Source organism: Pundamilia nyererei, unplaced genomic scaffold, assembly GCF_000239375.1.
Source record: "Pundamilia nyererei isolate P.nyererei 1_Seehausen unplaced genomic scaffold, PunNye1.0 scaffold00003, whole genome shotgun sequence".
NCBI classification, from domain to species: Eukaryota; Metazoa; Chordata; class Actinopteri; order Cichliformes; family Cichlidae; genus Pundamilia; species Pundamilia nyererei.
Genome location: NW_005187404.1, coordinates 7,842,353 through 7,856,969, shown reverse-complemented (window position 1 = coordinate 7,856,969; position 14,617 = coordinate 7,842,353). Strand labels below are relative to the sequence as shown.

The 14,617-nt window shown below is 40.5% G+C and overlaps 1 protein-coding gene across 2 annotated transcripts in view; it reads left to right on the top strand.

Moving 5' to 3' along the window:
• rsrc1 (arginine/serine-rich coiled-coil 1) overlaps nucleotides 1-14,617 on the top strand; it is a 119,803-nt gene that overhangs the window by 40,131 nt on the left and 65,055 nt on the right. For both annotated transcript variants that reach the window (XM_005720850.1, XM_013910572.1), the window contains exon 5: nucleotides 1,974-2,010. In XM_005720850.1, coding sequence (XP_005720907.1) covers nucleotides 1,974-2,010 — 37 coding nt within the window. The remainder of the gene's footprint in view (nucleotides 1-1,973; nucleotides 2,011-14,617) is intronic.

Below are 14,617 nucleotides of genomic sequence, written 5' to 3'. Positions count from 1 at the left end.
GTATATTAATTATTTAATATTGTGGCGTAATTCAGAAATCGATGCTGCCTCTGCGCTGAATGCACAGAGTACAGAAGGAGGGAGGGAGAGACAGATAAGGAGAAAAGGAAAGCTCGGTCCCCGAAGACCTCCGCAGATTATATGATGTTTTGAAAAGAGAGATGAGGATGTAAAAGTGTGCGTGCGTGTGTGTGTGTGTGTGTGTGTCAGCTGTGGTTGTCTAATGGATAGAGCGATCCCTTCGGCACTGGTGCGGACCATGCTGGACAGCTTGTCCTTGATGAAGTCAGGACAACAGATGAAAGAGTGGGAGATTAAATGCATGTTAAGAGCTTAATAAAGGTTGAATCAAAAAAAAAAAGGAAAAAAAAAAGGAAAACTGTAGCTATAAAAAGGAAGAGGGGAGACGGGGGGAGAAAAAAAGCAAAGGGAAATGAGTGGAGGAGGAGGGATCGAGCGCTGCGTCTCCCCTGTGTTAGATTGTTTCTCACTAATTGCGCTTCATTAGTGGATTACACACACTGTCACCACGGTAACAAATGTCTTGCTGTCTAGTAGCCGGGCGCCCGTCATGTATAATGAATGTGGCGGGGTGTTTGTCAGAATGTAATGTAATTACAGCTAGATGAAGTTTGCCTTAAGTGGTTGACTTGTCTGCCTGTGGCTCAGTGACAGAGCTCAGAATAAACAAGCAAACATCTTTTCTTCATGACTTTATTTTTTTGTTTTTCTTTACTTCTTGTAGTGGTTTTTTTGTTTGTTTGTTTGTTTCTTTTAAGTTTTCTAGGGTGTGTAGCTTTTTCTTCATTCCTTGATGCTTTTCGGAAAGGTTGATGGTGTTGAGACATGGATGGATGGGTGAATGGAGGTAGAGGGGGCTGGAGGGGTGGGATGGATTAGACAGTATGTAATTTTAGAGATGGTGTAGATTTACACTGTGATGCTGCTGGCTGCATTAGCAACTGAAGCCTGTCGATAAGCCTTTCTCCCTTTCAGCACACACACAGACACACACGAACGCCGTAAAACGCCACAGCCTGGGTGGAGTTGTCAGTAATGGAGGCCAGAGTTGGACGAGGGGTGCTGAGATCGGGGGGACGGGGGCTGTTTGTGTTCTCTTGATCTTTTGATTTCCACTGCTGCAAATTTGAAATGTGCCAAAATTGCATCTATTATTTACTGCCAATTTGCTCTTTTTAAAAACAGACTGCTCCCCACTCCTCCGCTTCCTCGGCTCGCCGTTCTGCTGTTGCTACCCTGATAATCATACACACATTTTTTATTAATTCACAGATAATAAGCTCCCAGTTCTTTCTTTGTAGTTGGAAATTATTATTATGAATGCCAGCAGTGTGGCAACAATATTAGTTAACCTCTGTGTGGTGCAGATGCAAACACATGAAAATGCACACAGCATTTCAGTCTGAAAGGTTAACAATTAGTATAATTCCTCATTATGTGCTTTTTTTGGTTACCTCTTTTGATTAACCAAATGCCTTTTGATATCATCAGGATTTTTTTCTCCTCTTACAGCTATTCTCATCCCGCGTACGTTGCAGCTGAAACAGAAAGAGGCTTTAGTGGTTATGACAGTTGCCGACTGTGAAATGATTAGTTGAAAATAATTCGGCTTAACTACCACCACAGTGAGACATTTTAAGGTATCATCACAACCTCAGAAAACCACTGATGGCTTGCCTCCCCATTCATCGAGGAATCAAGAAAATAGATTGTTTATTAATAACAATGATTCGTAGCTGGAGTCTAATTCTGGCTACTTAGGATTGGCCACAGGTAGTGTTTCAGTGCAATGACTCAAACTGTGAAATTAAATCAGAAAATCGCACTTGACAGAGTTTGTTGTGTGTGTTAGTTGATGTTTGTGTGTGTGTGTCTGCAAATCTGCTTTTATTAAATGACTTTTTGTGCCGGCACTTTATTTACAGTGGGGGAAATGTGTTGTTGTGTTGCAGGGACGCTGGGAACATCAAAGGCAGATTAGAACATCTGGTAAGTTCTATTCAAAACACACTCACACACTTGCACACTTTGATATCTGCATTCCTAATGAAACCTCTGCAATTGGAGCTGAATACCTGCAGTTAACAAGCAGGGAGAGAGGGAGAGTGGCAGAGAAAACGGGGATAGAGGGAGGATGGAGCCTCCCCGAGGGTCTGGTCCCGCTTTTATATTAGCATTTAATTCATCCCAAATTGTGCCCAAACACACACACAGGTAATCCACTGTGTCCTCTCTCATATTAGCTGCTACTTTTGTGTGTGCGGTTGTGTGTGTACCTGTTCATAAACGCTAAAAATGAAAGCAAAAGTTTTTCTCCCCATCCCCTTGTCCCTCTTGGTCCTTTTGTCAGCATGGGGCCTTTCCTCAGTCCTCTCCCAGCTATGAATCAGAGAGCTGCTGGAAACGCTCTCCTGGGACAGCCCTGAAAATTTAATAACCGACATTTTCAGGGTTTCTCTTGCTACTCGCTTTAATACGGGGTCAGAGTGCCGTGCAACAAAGTGAAAAGGTTTTCTCTCCTCTTTTTGGGTGGGAAGAAACGAAGGTTTGATGTGCCCCATATTCCCGGGGATGAATTATAGAGAGGGGTCAGTGAGGGTCCTGGCTCTCTGTGGATGTCACATGCCCTCCCTCCCCTGCCTCCCTGCATACTAAACTGCAGCTCCCAGCACCCTTACGCAAATGACCCTCGCCCCACCACACGCTACGCAAATGACCCTGAATATGCCACACAAATGAGTGACCCCGAAATTCAAACATTTCTCAGTAACTCTCCACTTCTGCAAACGTCTGAGCTCATGAAGTTGAAATCATCTTTCAGCACTGTCAAGCACAGCTCCAGTTGCCACTTAACTCTGTTGTTAAGGATATTCATAACTTTGATTTGAGTGACATTGGATTTAAAGTGGCGCGATTGCTCACCAGCCACTTTATTAGGTACACCTGTTCAACTGCTTGATAGCGCAAATAGCTAATGAACCGTTCACATGGGAGGGACTCAGCACATTTAGAGATGGTCAAGAGGACCTGCTGAAGTTCAGGCTATCAGAATAGGGGAAAAGGGAGATTAAAGCGACTTTGAACATGGCATGGTTGTTGGTATGAGTATTTCAGTAACTGCTAATCTGCTGGGGTTGTCTCGCTCTGGGGTTTACAGATAACGGTCTCAAAAAGGTAAACTATCCAGTGAGCAGCAGTTCTGAGTGAAAACGACTTGTTAATGCCAAAGGTCAAAGGAAAATGGCCAGACTGTTGGCAATTAAGGCATGCAGAAGAGCATCTCTGAATGCACATGTTTAACCTTGAAGCAGAAGAAGATAGCAGCAGAAGACCACACCAGGTGAAACACCTGTCAGCTAAGAACAGGAAACTGAGGTCACAACAGGCGATTGAAGATTGAAGTTTGAAAAGCATTCCTGGCCTGATGAGTCTCGATTTCAGCTGCAACATTTCCATGGTGCAGTCAAAAGTCACCATAAACAACATGACGCATAGATAAATTGTGCTGTCTATCACTGGTTAAGACTGGCAAATGTTGATATTGCAGATATTTTTTGCCATACTTTGGGCCCTTAAACACCAGCTCAGCATTGTTTAAATGCTCCAGCCTACCTAAGTATTATTTCTGACCATTTCCATCCTGTCATAACCACAGTGGTCATTCAATGTACTTCTCAAACTGCATTAATATGACAGTGTGTTTGCTGTACTCAAATGAGCTCCACACAGATCTCATTCCAGTAGAGCACCTTATGGGTGTGGTGGAACGGCAGATTGGCATCATGGATGTGCAACAACTGTGTGACACTATCATATCAATATGGAGCAAAGTCTCTGAAGAGTGTTTTCAGCACACTATCCATGCTGTATAGAGGTGCTGGTTGGCTATTGTGATCTTTTCAGTTCTCAACAAAACTCCATTGTTCATTATTACCAAATAACAAACAGGCCATATTTGCCATAAGAGGTAAATACAATCTTGGATTCTCTTCTTTTCTCTGCATCATCACTAAATGTTGTTAAGCTGATTGTAAATTTGTCATTCAAATCTTTTCAATGTTGGTATTTTTTAAGAGCACTGTTGTTTCCCCTCAAAGTGCTTCAAGAGTAGACATTCAAATGAAGTGATGGTTAAATATAGCATGTTGTATGGTAATGGTCTAGCTTGAGTTTGGAGATGTCTGTCGCTTGGTCTATAGGTGTGATTGATGTAGTACTCCATAAAAGGTGCTTTGAATTATTCAAGAGAAGATTAGATGCATAAACAGCATTAATCAATATGCTTATGTGCGTTATCTTGGCAAATATGAAAGCTAGTGGTTTTAAGTTTCTCTAACTGACATGTGTATGACTGTGAACTCATTTGCAAAGTCACAAATGAGTGCACTAAGTTTTCAAACTTATTAACAAATTTAAGGCAAGACGGGTTATATTGAGTTATAGGTTTCTATTATGGCACAATTTTGTATTGTGATTGTAACATTTTGTACAGAAAAGCTGGAGATATACACATAGACCAAGTTATTGACACGATCATGTATTCACAGAGATTAGTAGACTTATATTTTAGCCACTGTGCATCTGCAGATTTTTCTCCCGAGTATACCAACAGGGACTGATTATACTATATTTGCATTTGATTCTTGGTTTTTGCTTTGTTTTTATACTCATCAGGATAGCTGAGTTAAACATTACAAACTTACGAAGACTCACACGCAAACACATTTGTATGTTTACCAGTTTATGGTTTTTTTGTGTATATATGTATGTCTCAGGGAATTTGAATAGTTGAATACTGAGTGTTTGAATTTATGGGCATTTTAATGCTTACGGAGAGATTGCACCCCAGTAGTCAGCTGCCTGGGGAGTGCAAGACTCTGATTACGATTCGGGACAGAGAACTGTAAATAACAGAGCTCATCTCTCTCAGAGGTAGAGTTCCAGGGCTGTTGCAAATGTTTTTCTCAATTCCTCACACACCTATTCGTGTAGATTTCCAAACAGGCATTTATGACTTTCTGCTGATCTATTGCTTTCAAGATTGGTGCATCAGCCACATTGACACTTACCATGGTGTTTCAACCAGCGATCCTGACTCTGTCAAGTATACACTTTTTATTTTTTTACAGTAATTATTTGCTTGCATTACTGTAAATCATTTTATATGGGAGTCAGTAACTGTTTTGCTGTTTATTCATGACTAAAACCGGATCAGATTTCACACTGATGTGACGGTCAGGCTTCCCTTTACATTCCGGAGCTTGATTTTTCATGATGAATACTAATGTTACCTTTTCCTGTTGTAACCTCACGAGTGGTGAAGTAATTAGGTGGGCATTTAAGGCTTGTGTGGTCTAAGGTTTGTTTCATTGTTCACGTTTGGCTTGTTTTGTTTTTGCATCTCAGCAGATTGACTGAACGCGATCAGTAGCGATGCAGAAACAAAGTCTGAAGCTAATTGCTCCCAGGGCTCTGCGTTAGTTTCTGTTTTTGTTCGCACTCACGTACATGTCCAGGCACGTATACACACAGACACACATACAAACAGATACACAAACAAAGATCACCCAAGTCTGAGTTGGATTTATTTTTTCTTTTTCTTTTTTTTGCTTTGGGAGATTTGGAGCGATAGCAAAAGAGGTGGCCTACAGCAGATAATCAGTCCAGATGCACAGCTTTTTTAGAGTGAAGTAGAAGAAAGCCAGCAGCTCAATCAATACACGAGGAATCAGCCTCATCAGGATTACTGGCTCAATCAGCAGCTGTACCCATCGTTCTACCGCACACACTGCCCAAGGAAGGATACAAGACAAGAGGGGGGAGTAGAAGAACGAGGGGGGAGGAGGGTACGTCATCGGTTCTGTGGAAAGAGTCTGAAGAAACCCTAATGATGGAGGGTGACTTGCAGGTCAGTCCAGGGTTGCAGGTTGAGTTAAGGTCACGATTCATAGAAAACTGTAACTGTGGAATTTACCTTATGTCATGATATGACATTGTAGACCTTTGCTAAAAGTAAATTGAGGGACTTTTTGTCTTGATAGCAAAGCCACATTTTTTTGTAGCGTGGTTTGCTCTGCATTACATTATCGGTGTTTTTAATTTGGAAGTATTAGTGAATAAGCGAATAACAACTCCTCCTCTCATTTAACACATGGTAGCCATTATCCTTTAAAAACATGCCTCCCTTTGTTGAAGTGCAAGTATTGAAAACAGCTAAATTCACATAGAATGTGACTCTAATATTTCCAATATTTCCAAATCTTCGCTGTATGCGTTTTGGGTTTAAGGTTGGCTCTCTGATTAACAAAGTGCAAATAGATTAGAAAATTGTTACTTAATGCCCTTTCTTAAATAGCCCTTTATTCTCATTTTAACAAGTGTTTGTTGGGGTCTGTGAGGTAAAATGTGTTGCTTCACTCGGGGGGGTCCTACTTAGAATAAATTTATACCTCAACTCTTTAAAGGACCTTTAAAAGTCTGGCGTTTAAATGTAGCATCTGCTTTTCACAGGGTGAGAAGCTGTGTTGTCACAAAGTTTGAGTTTGTTTCTGTTTCTGTTCTATTTTTTTTTAATCATACCAATTTTTAATCATATGCTTGACAGTTGGATTACCATATTACACGTGGCTAATGAGGAGTAACTCCTCTTAAAGATCAAAGCAAAATACACCTCAAATAAGATGGATTTTATGTGTTATAGGTAAAAACATCTACCAACACCTGCGGTATGGTGTAAACGCCATACATGTGTTTTAAAAACGAGTCATGAAGATGTTAAACAATACTCTGGGAAGTTACCATAGTAAATCAAGTCACATGACAGGATTTACTATGGTAACATACACGTCTTGACTCTTTGCTGTGCTGTCACAGATTAAAAAAAAAAAAGAAAGATTGCTCATCGAGTTTTTCTGTTGGCCAGTTTTGGCTCTACTAATGCTATAAACATAATCATACCTACCTATTGACTATCAATATTTCTTGAACAGTCCTGCAATTTATATGTTAATGTCATTTTCATCAGGGAAGTAAAAAGTAATCCAGGGATTATCCTACAGCTTCACCTTTAATACATAGTATTAGAAATACAGATAGTACATTTCCCATAATGCTGTCAAACCCTCATCATATTTTAAATGCGACTTATATGCAGTTTTGACAAACTAGTTTGCTGATAAACCTTAACATGATCTGGTGTTTGGGGACATTGGGTGTTATCTCTGTGGGAGCTACCGTTCCCTTTTTTTCTGTAAAGCTGTGGTTTAGTTTCAGATGTTTTTTTCTTTGTGAAAACGAAGTGGGTTTGTTTTATTGGAACGGGCAGCCTGGAAACAAGCCTCTTTATTTTTGCGATGCATCACAGGTTGTTGTCCACATGGTTCTCTTCGGGGATAGCTGATGTCTGAGTGTCCCTTGGTGAGTTGAAGAGTTTACTGAGGCAAATTGCCTGGTTGGGCTAATGACAGATATGGACCAACAGCTGTAGCCAGGACACTCGCACACCGAAACTGTGACATTGCCTCATATGGCAGGGTTTTGTCCTAGAGAAGTCTTAGTATGAAATACAAAGAGTTAGGTCAATATAGCTGTTTTTTCTCTCTCAGTTCTGTCTTTGTGTATGTCACAGACTTTCTTTTAATTAATCTATGTATTCCTTTCTCTATTTCTTCTGTCTTTCTTGCACTAATTGTATAGGATAAAGAGGTGAAAAGAGCTTAGATGAAGAGATTGTGGACAGATAAAGGAGGGGGAGAGGGGGCGTTGATAATCTGCAAACAGATTTCCATGCTTATTACACTAATGATTTCATGATATTTGATGTTGTGGCTGGGATTGGGAGGATTTGCGAGGGAGGGCTGGTTGTCTCGCTCTTTCTCTCCCCCCCCCTCTCTCTCTCTCTCTGTGTCTCTCTCATCTCAACGGCACGGCTAAATGATGGAGTAATTTGAGTGACCTCTGACTTGGGGCAGGCCCAGACATAATTGCATGTCATTCTCGCACGGAATGAGGAAGGGGTGGGTGGGTGTGCGCGGCTCCTCGAAATACAAAATATCCCCCCCCCCGTCTGTCCGGTCTTTCTCACATATCTCTGGTTGTTTCTGCGTCTCCTTTTCATGTGAACCCAGTCCCCGTCTTGTTGCTCGTCTCACTGTGGCTCGCTCCTTGAGTGTTTCCCAAAAAAAATGTTAAAAAGAGATCCCAAACAAAAGAAAGATTGCATTAATTTTCAAATGATGATATTACATTAAGCACGGAGCTCTCATATATCAAAACGTGAGAACTACTCCCTTACTGTATGTGCTTCATCTTAATGGTATCGCTGGATGTCAAGGGCATGGAGGAAATTAAATCGGAAAGTGCAGATAGACCAAAGAAGATATTATCTCTGGATGATTGCAGTTTTGATAGGTATTCCAGTGAATTTCATTTTCTCCGGATGGGAAGAAGATGAGTTAGCCTGCACATTTGCTCATTTTTCTTCTACATGATTTATGTGAGTTGAGTATAAAACTCTCTCCTTCTTCTTCTCCCCCCCCCCTCTTTACCCCCCACCACATCCCCCTTTATCAGGAACACATACATGCATGTACACACAGACACACACACACACACACGGGGTAGTAAATTACTGCCTTTGAGTTGTATCTTGTCTGGGGCAGTTTATGCAAGTGTATGCATCATTTCTGTATGGATGTTTGTGGCAGTGCATGGAGTTTTGTGTATTTGTATGCACGTGCATGTTTTTCTGTTTGTGTGTGTGTGTTTGTACTAGTGTGTCTTTATGAATACACACGCCTGAGATAGCAGCAGAGCCATCAATGGGAATGATTCCAGGGAGACGGGGGAGTGTCATTACTCAGACTTGTTTACATTCTAAATACGTAATGAAATCTTGTTGGTAATAATGACGGGAATAAAAGTTTAGGAAATTGTAAAAGTGGTGAAGTTTGAGAAATGAGCCCCGGCCTGTGAAATAGCATTTGGGGGCAGGAAACGACATTATTATGCAGTGCTCCTGCCTGCCTGAGACATGAAGATGAACTGCTGGCGGGTCATAAAATGCTGTTAGGCCTAGCCTGAAGTATGGCGCATTGTAAAAGAGCCCTGATCCCATATTGCCATTATATATAAAAGTATAGCCATACACAACATTATTTTTCATATAAGATGAGCTAAGATACTGTGGCTCAGGCACCCCGAATACATACAGATAGGCAGATTTTTCCCGTCTTATAAAATATATAAATAAACATATTGCCATGGAACCCATCTTTGCCCTGATCTTATAGACCTCGATATTAAAAACAGAAATATTGCATTTTCTAGGGGCTCTGTTTTCCCCTGTCCTCTTTTGGGTATGGGATATATCTGTGTGTTTGTTTATGGGGGGTATGAGAGAGAGGGAGAGGAAGAAGAGGAGGCGATGCAGGGGAAGCCTGAGAGGAATTCAACAAATGAAAGAAAATGGAAACAGATGAAGACTTTAAAAATATAATGAGATGAATATTGAGCATATCAACTCCAGCATAAAGAGTTTGTTGAGGTAGGCACTGTGTATATTGAAGCCGTTTATTGACAGAAAATAATGGTTACAGTGGTGCAATTAGGATTAATGTTACAGTAGATGGACTGATGATGTCATTGATGTCCCGTTTCCTCCCACCCCCCCCATAGAGGGTTTCTTTAAAGACATTTGAAGAGAAAGGTGACTTTAGCCAAACCCACATTTCACTAATGTGTTCTTTGAGAAGCAGGAAAGAGGTGGCACACTGTAGGCTGACTTAAATCATACCTGCCCTTAAACCAATCAATTGCTTGTGCACTATCTCTATATTTACTTAAATGGCCACAGTGCATTAAGTGCACTCTTCCAACCCTATTGCCTAAATTATTCATAAATATCTAGCCTTTGCAGCATATTAACTAATTTTAACTTCATTTTTTCATAATGAAATCAATAAACTCAGAGCCAACTAGTGTGCATCCGCCTGTATATGATTTTTCTTTTGTTTGTTTTTTTAAATATTATGAGCACAACAACTGTTGAAGATTAACAGGCCTCAGATTTAAGCAATAGAATAATTTTAACATTTTATTTTGGCCTCACCTCAAGCTTAGTCTGTTGTTTATAAAAATTATTATTTGGTCAGATATAATGAAATGTGCCAGTACTGATCACTCAGAGCCTTGAGCGTTAAAATAAAAGTTGGCAGAATACCCACAGATCAGTTAACCCGTTGTTTTCAAGATGCCGATTGTTTGATTGTAACACGCAAACTGCATTAAACAAGATAGACCTGGAGCGCTTTGTAAGGTATGACCAGCCCAGTGTTCTTTATTTATTTACTGCAGCTCACGTTGGTAATTTTCCTTCATGTGCTGACGCTCTGCTTTGCTCATCCACTTCAAGTCTTTCTAATATCGTTAAGTTTAGTTACCGCTGCTGGTTATGTGTTTCGTTTTGTTTATGTTTTTTGTAGCGTGTGCATGTGTGTCAGCATTTTCTCTGTAAACACAATGCTTCAAAAGTTTGCGAGTGAATTCTGATAAAAAATTTTAAGGGTTTGGATTGAGGTCGTTTTAACAAGCCGTTAAAATTTAGATTCCACCAAAGTCTTTTAAATTATTTATTGGTCGAGTATTGACCAACGTAGAAACTATGATTATGAAACTATGAGCATATAGAGAGTACCGTGTAAAGATTTAAAATATCATGTCCCGTATGACCCCTGACCTCTCCTTCAAGGTCAATGGACTGATCGGAAGGTCAAAGTGATAATGATTATATATAGATCTAATAGATGTACAGGGAATGATATATGGGGAGTCTAAATATCACTTTATTTTATTATGACTTTGTTACATTCATGACAGTAACAGATTATAACCATTTAAATACATGCACCATTTACCTGAAGATGTATAGCTTTTGGGGAACTAAAAAAATAACGTGATAATTAAACAATTCTTTCTAAACAATGATGTGAATGCACTATATCCACGTAAATAAAAAAAATATACTGAAAATTATGTAAAGTATATTAAAATGGGACAAGTAACAAAAGCCTGTTCTTTGCACGTCTTTTTACTGCACTACAAACTTCTTAAAGTATGTTTAAAAAGAAAAAAAAGGCGCCAAAAATGAATATATAGAAAATACAAGACTGTTCCCTTCAAAGTAAATACTGCTGAGAATTTAAGCTGTGCCTTGGTTGGAGTTTTGCATTCTCTGTGTGCTTTTTCTTCTTTACTTATGTCCTCCACCTCTTTTTGCGTAATCATAAATGAACTCTTCCTGTTGTGTGGTTAGATGGAGCTGATACATCACGCTGGTTAGAGATGGCCTTTCTGACCTTTGTTTGGCTTCACTCTTCCTGCTTTAACAATCATCACCTGACCCACCACACTTTGCTTTGTCTGCGTCTCGAACTAGTGAATTACCGCAAAGAGATGAAATTTCCTGCGTGCGGACCTCATTATACACAGGCTAGCATTGTTTTTAGCAAGCAGTGTGAGGGTAATTTATTTTTCTAATGGGACGTGTTTATTTTTGACTAATGGCACTTAGCTGAGCTAAGCGTGTCTCAGTGTGTCTGTCGTCGGCGTGGTGAGGTAAGCGTGCAAGCTGCTTTGAGCACACTGGACTTCCTGTTACATTTGGAACAAGAATTTTCTAGAGGGTGTGGGTGCCACAGTGTTGTCAAACCAATAAGAGCAGATTCTTTTATGATAGACGAATGTGTGTGTGTGTTTTTTAAGTTGTTTCTTTACAGCTTGATAGCGAAAAAGAGGAAAAATGTGATATCTATGATGTTAATAATATTACCTACTCCATACGTGCATAACTGGATTTTTCATTGTCATACATACAGCACTTAGAGGGCTCCATAGCAGGACACACATTTAATATTTAACTGATAACTAACTGAAATACTGCAGATTTTGACAAACAGGGCTTGCACATAAGCACTGTTTACATGCTCCAGCAATTCGCCAGATGTGTGGAAAGAAGAAAAAATAGGCAGAATTTAAAAATAAATAATAGAAAAACTGAACGGTACTAGATCTGTCAGTTTTTATTTTATAATGAAGTACAAGCCAAAAAAATTCCTTTGAAATTAATGTCAAAAGTACATACTAGTATGTCTGTATGCCCCTCTTTGACAGTTAGCTCTTCACCTTGTCTGCCGATGGTCCGTATTTGGAACACCAGAAAACATTTCAGGATGCAATATGATTCAATGAAAATCATATGAAAAAGTTCTATTGGAATATAATTGTGGTTTTAAGGTGCGTGGAGGTTTATTGGTAAAGGTGCTGGTCAGTTAATTGGAGGGTTTCTTTCAGCTTTTCTTGTCCACAGTGTCCTTCAGAAAGACACTTCTTTGATGGCTCTGAATGAGCAGATCTGCATTCTTCTCAAGCTGTTAGTGGTATGGCGTGTAAGTGCTTGCTAATATAACACCATTAAAAGTATTTATATTTTTTCTAATTTGTCTTTGGCCTCCTATATGTCTATATTCTTCCTCTTTTAAGTTCTTTCCCCTCTTCTTAACACTCCCCTTCATTTGATCTTCTATATTTCCAGAACCATAAAGAAAGCACAACTTCTTGTTCCCTGTCTCATTTTTTTTTTCCTGTGCCATTCTCCCTTTTTCTCACAGTGTGATAATCTAAAACCTCTACAAGGAAAGCACTGCTCATTTCCAAGTCACATTACTTCCCTACGCACACACAGTCCTCCTCCCGGTGTCTCGTGTTTGTTTGTGCACGTGGGGAAAGGCGCAGTTCTAATTGAGGGGCAAAGCCACTTCAGATGCAGCGGGTGCCTCTCTCCCAGTGGGGGGAGCTCAGATCTGCCTCTGGGGAGCACAATTAACGCCTTTTTATTGTTTACTAATGAATTACACACAGAGGGAGCAGGCGTGCGCGTGTGAATTAGAGTGAAAAATAAAGAGTTAGTTGTGAAGCAAAAAACATGCAATTTTGGGCATGTGTGTATGTTTGTTAGCTGACTTCTGAGTACCTTTTACATTACTTGTGATGATAACTTGATATTAATTAGAGTGTTACTCTGTCACGCTTCATTTAGTACTTCGGGGAGCGCAGCTTTTTTAAAGATGCTTTCCCCCCCTCCCTTGTTGTTCTGCATTTATTTAAAGCGAAACTCAAACCATGCGTGACTCTGAGGAGAAAACTGCTTTCATTCTCTCTGCTAAAACTTGGAAACCGGCTTCACCCCTCTGGCCTCAATCCAATCATTGTTGTTGTTATTAGGAAATAGTTGTTTTCACTTTACTGGTTAATGTTGTAAGAATTGCTTGGGAGTTTCAGCCCTTACAGAGAACGCGTACAGTAGCAGCAGTAGTGTGATTCAGTGTTTCATTACCCCTTGAGGAACTGTTGGAAGTGTGTGTGTGTGTGTTTGTGTGTGCGTGCGTGCGCATTTAGGATGCATGGACTTGCACATGCCTTAAGGCCAATGTAAACAAATGCTAATGTAATTACGGAGTGGGCGTTGTAATAAACTGTAACTAAGATGATTGCGTAGCACACAATGATCAGGATAGTTAAGCAGTGATGTGTTATTGCGTTATGTGGCTGGTTGTAGCAAGACTGATTACTTTGTCATAATTGTGCCTTTAAACCGGGTTCAAAACCTGAATGTGAAGCTGCTGAAAAAGGACGAGAAATTAGACAAATTATGGTATAATCCCTTTTTTGTGAAGGTAGGTAGAGTGTGTGTGTGTGTGTGTATACATACATTTTTGTGTGAATGAAGGCCTCAAGTGTTTTTCCTCTTCTTATAATAGCGCTTCTTAATTTTGACTGTCAAGCAGTGCCAGTCAGTACGTGTGATCCGCCATGTCAGCACACATCCATGTTGCATTACGTATGTCTCAGTGTCAGTCATGCCTTGATGTGTGTACCATCTAGGATACAGCACCCTGACATCACTACATTAAAGGGGGTCATTATATTTCCCCGACTGCCACCGAAAAGTGACGTTTTTACAAAGTGACAAGTTTACAGTTTGATAAATCTGATTTTTTGTGTTGTGCGTGGGGAGTCATGAGATGGAAGGATGGGAGGAAGAGCTGGGTTGTCTGTTGGAGGAGGAGGTGGAGGGAGGAAGCGCTGCCTGTCAGCGACGCCCCGGCCCTGTCGTCTAAATGATGCTCCCAGGCAGCGGATTCAGATCCCATCCCCATTAGCATTTAATTTCTCTCTAATCCTACACACAGTCTCTGCCGCTGCATGGTAACAAGGGCCGCTTTGCCACGGCAGCGCCAAAACACCTCTGAGAGCAATCTGCATCGCGCTTCGCCTTTTATAGCTCGTGCCCTGTCGTAGCCATCATTCTTGCTTGACAATTAAGACCCTCAAATCTAATAGCAGTGATATTGGAATTGCAGCAAGACCCTTTTGAGGCCATGTCATGGGAAAAAAAAAAAGAAGAAAAGGGATGTGCTTCCCAATACAGCTGTCAAAGCACAAGGCCCTCGCCCGTTCATGCCCGCTAAATGTTTCTGATGCACACACACACACACACACACACACACACACACACACACACACACACACACACACACAC